The sequence below is a fragment of the Triticum aestivum genome, chromosome 2B, assembly GCF_018294505.1.
Source record: "Triticum aestivum cultivar Chinese Spring chromosome 2B, IWGSC CS RefSeq v2.1, whole genome shotgun sequence".
Classification (NCBI taxonomy): domain Eukaryota; kingdom Viridiplantae; phylum Streptophyta; class Magnoliopsida; order Poales; family Poaceae; genus Triticum; species Triticum aestivum.
Window position 1 is genome coordinate 753814417 of NC_057798.1, and position 2302 is coordinate 753816718.

Consider the following 2302-nt stretch of genomic DNA (forward strand, 5'->3'; position numbering starts at 1 on the left):
ACATCTCCTGTAATCTTTACTCCATAAAGTAAGGATGGATTTAGATAATATCAAATGTTCAGAGTTCAGTTCTTTTCTTATTTGAAACTAACATATTTTACAATGGGCATGATGAATGTTGCAGGTTCATTGATGACAACCAAGGGTTGATGCTCGGAAACGACAGCATCTTGCTCCATGTTGCCGGCTCAGCTAAACTCTTTAATCATGAGGAGATGGGACACGTCAATTGTTAGAGTACACTCGATAGGTGCATTTTGTGAAATTCTAGCCAAAAGATTGATAGCATGCATGCTTGCTTGTTCTTTTCAGTTCAATCACTCATGCGGACTAATCAAATGGTTTAAAAGTGCTAGGACTATATTTCTCTAGCAGAAGAAATGGTGGAGATCAACCCAATCCCAGCGGAAAATAGATCCACAAAACGAACAAGGCTTCCAATGGAAACAGCTGCAACGAAAACAACCACTCGGCCGTCTTCTAAAATGCTCATAATTCATTTGCTCTCGTTTTAACGACTTCCCTAGTACGTATTTCAGAGGACGCACTGGATGCCGCCATAGCTGATAAAAGACTTGTGCTTGATCATCTGGAGTTCGGACGATCCTCCGTGCACCACCTCCCCACCAGAAACTCCACACAGCACCTCCACTCCGGTGAGCACAGCAGCGGTTGTGTTGTCCTCTGTGTCTGGGTCCCCGATGTTGAAGAATTTGGTTATGCAAAACTTGCCCGCGCCCAGGTACAGCAGGCTGCACCTCATCTGCACCCAATCCTCAGGCGGGTCAAGGTCTTGCCAGTCTTGAAGCAACTTTGGAGCCCCGTCTAGGTTGGAGAGGTCCAATGCGGAAAAATTGTGGGGGCTGTTGTCGGCCATGCCGAACCAGAGGTTGCCCAGCTCAGGTACATGCTCAGCCCGGCCGTACAAGGGAAGCGCCCAGCGGCCAGCCTTGCTCCACTTACAGCTAATCGTGTCGAAGCAGTAGGTGCCGACGAGGCTGTGCCGAGGGGAGGAGATGCAAATGGTGGAGCCATCAGCCAGGAGCGTGTAGGACTGGATGGATGTGGAGTTGTAGGCCGGGTTGTTGACATAGGGCGGCGGTGGAAGCCGAACCCAGTCCCAGGTCTTCTCGCCAAACATGAGTGCCTCGAAGTTGAAGGAGTTGCGGCTCGTGACAAATCTGTCGAGGACGTAGAGAGCATCGGCGCGATTGGGGGTTTCCACGTTGGTGCGGGTGATGGAGAAAGAAACAGGGCTGTCAACCTTGGGTTCGTTAAGGCAGGGAGCCGGCATGACAGAGAGGCCAGCGGCATCACAGAGCACGGTGTGGCCAGCGGCGTCCATGCAGAGCATCTTGCTATCGCCGCCGCTGCGTCGTCCATAGAAGGGCAGGAAATTGAGCCTCTTGTCATCCGAGCGGTATGCTTCGAACCTGAGCCTGGACGTAGGCATTCGCCAGATGCACTCCATATCGAACCTTGATTTTTCTGCTGCCTGTGCTTCGGCCGTGGATCGGTAGAAGAGGTGTTCCTTGGCGTTGATGCGACTGACCGTATACAAGCTGCCACCGGCACCGCCAGTGCCATACCTCTCCATCACAACATTCAGGAACTGTCGCGCCTTCATTCTATTTCTCCCCACTCCTCCTGGAAAACAGAGATGACGAATTAGAAGATGAATGAAACCCCACAAGACAGGGCATTTCCACGAAAACAAACAAGACCGGCCAGGGAAATAAAATACCAACGTTCAACGGGCAAGAGAAATACCTGCGGCAGACAGATCCAATTGTCTTCCCCTCCAATTTCACGGAATCGAAGGCGGCGGTTGCAGCGGCGGCGGCGGCGACGGCGGCGGCGGCTGCGGCTGGGATAGGGTGTGGCATCTAGGTTTTTTTTTTTTTTTTTTTGAGTCCACGTGTGGCATCTAGGTTTAGCGGTCTCATTTCCTTTCTCCGCCTTATATATATGTATCGACATATCATGGGCTGGCGAGCCTTATAACAGCCCACACAGGCTTTGCCGCAGGGGAGTGTGCCAGATGGGCTGGCCCATGCGCGCGGGAGGCCTCTTTTCACCTTTTCTTTTTTTACTTTCGTTTATACGAGTATAAATAAATATATAGTAGAAACCACTTTACATAAAACATTTCAAAAAATATTAACCAAGCATTGAAAAATGTAAATGTGTGTATACAAAAAATATACAATGTGTGTGAAAAAGTTGATCATGAAATATTAATCAACCTTTTGAAATAATGTCAAACAAGTATTTGAAAAAACATTATATGTATATAGAACCA

At 48.9% G+C, this 2302-nt stretch overlaps 1 protein-coding gene across 1 annotated transcript; it reads right to left on the bottom strand.

The window, feature by feature from the left end:
• Window positions 1-339: 339 nt before the first annotated feature.
• Window positions 340-1929, bottom strand: LOC123047155 (uncharacterized). The gene is made up of 2 exons (XM_044470648.1): window positions 1771-1929; window positions 340-1647 (listed from the first exon to the last, which is right to left on the bottom strand). The coding sequence occupies exon 2, from the start codon at window positions 1625-1627 to the stop codon at window positions 536-538; it is 1092 nt and encodes a 363-aa protein (XP_044326583.1). The 5' UTR covers window positions 1628-1647; window positions 1771-1929; the 3' UTR covers window positions 340-535.
• Between the last annotated feature and the right edge of the window lie 373 nt (window positions 1930-2302).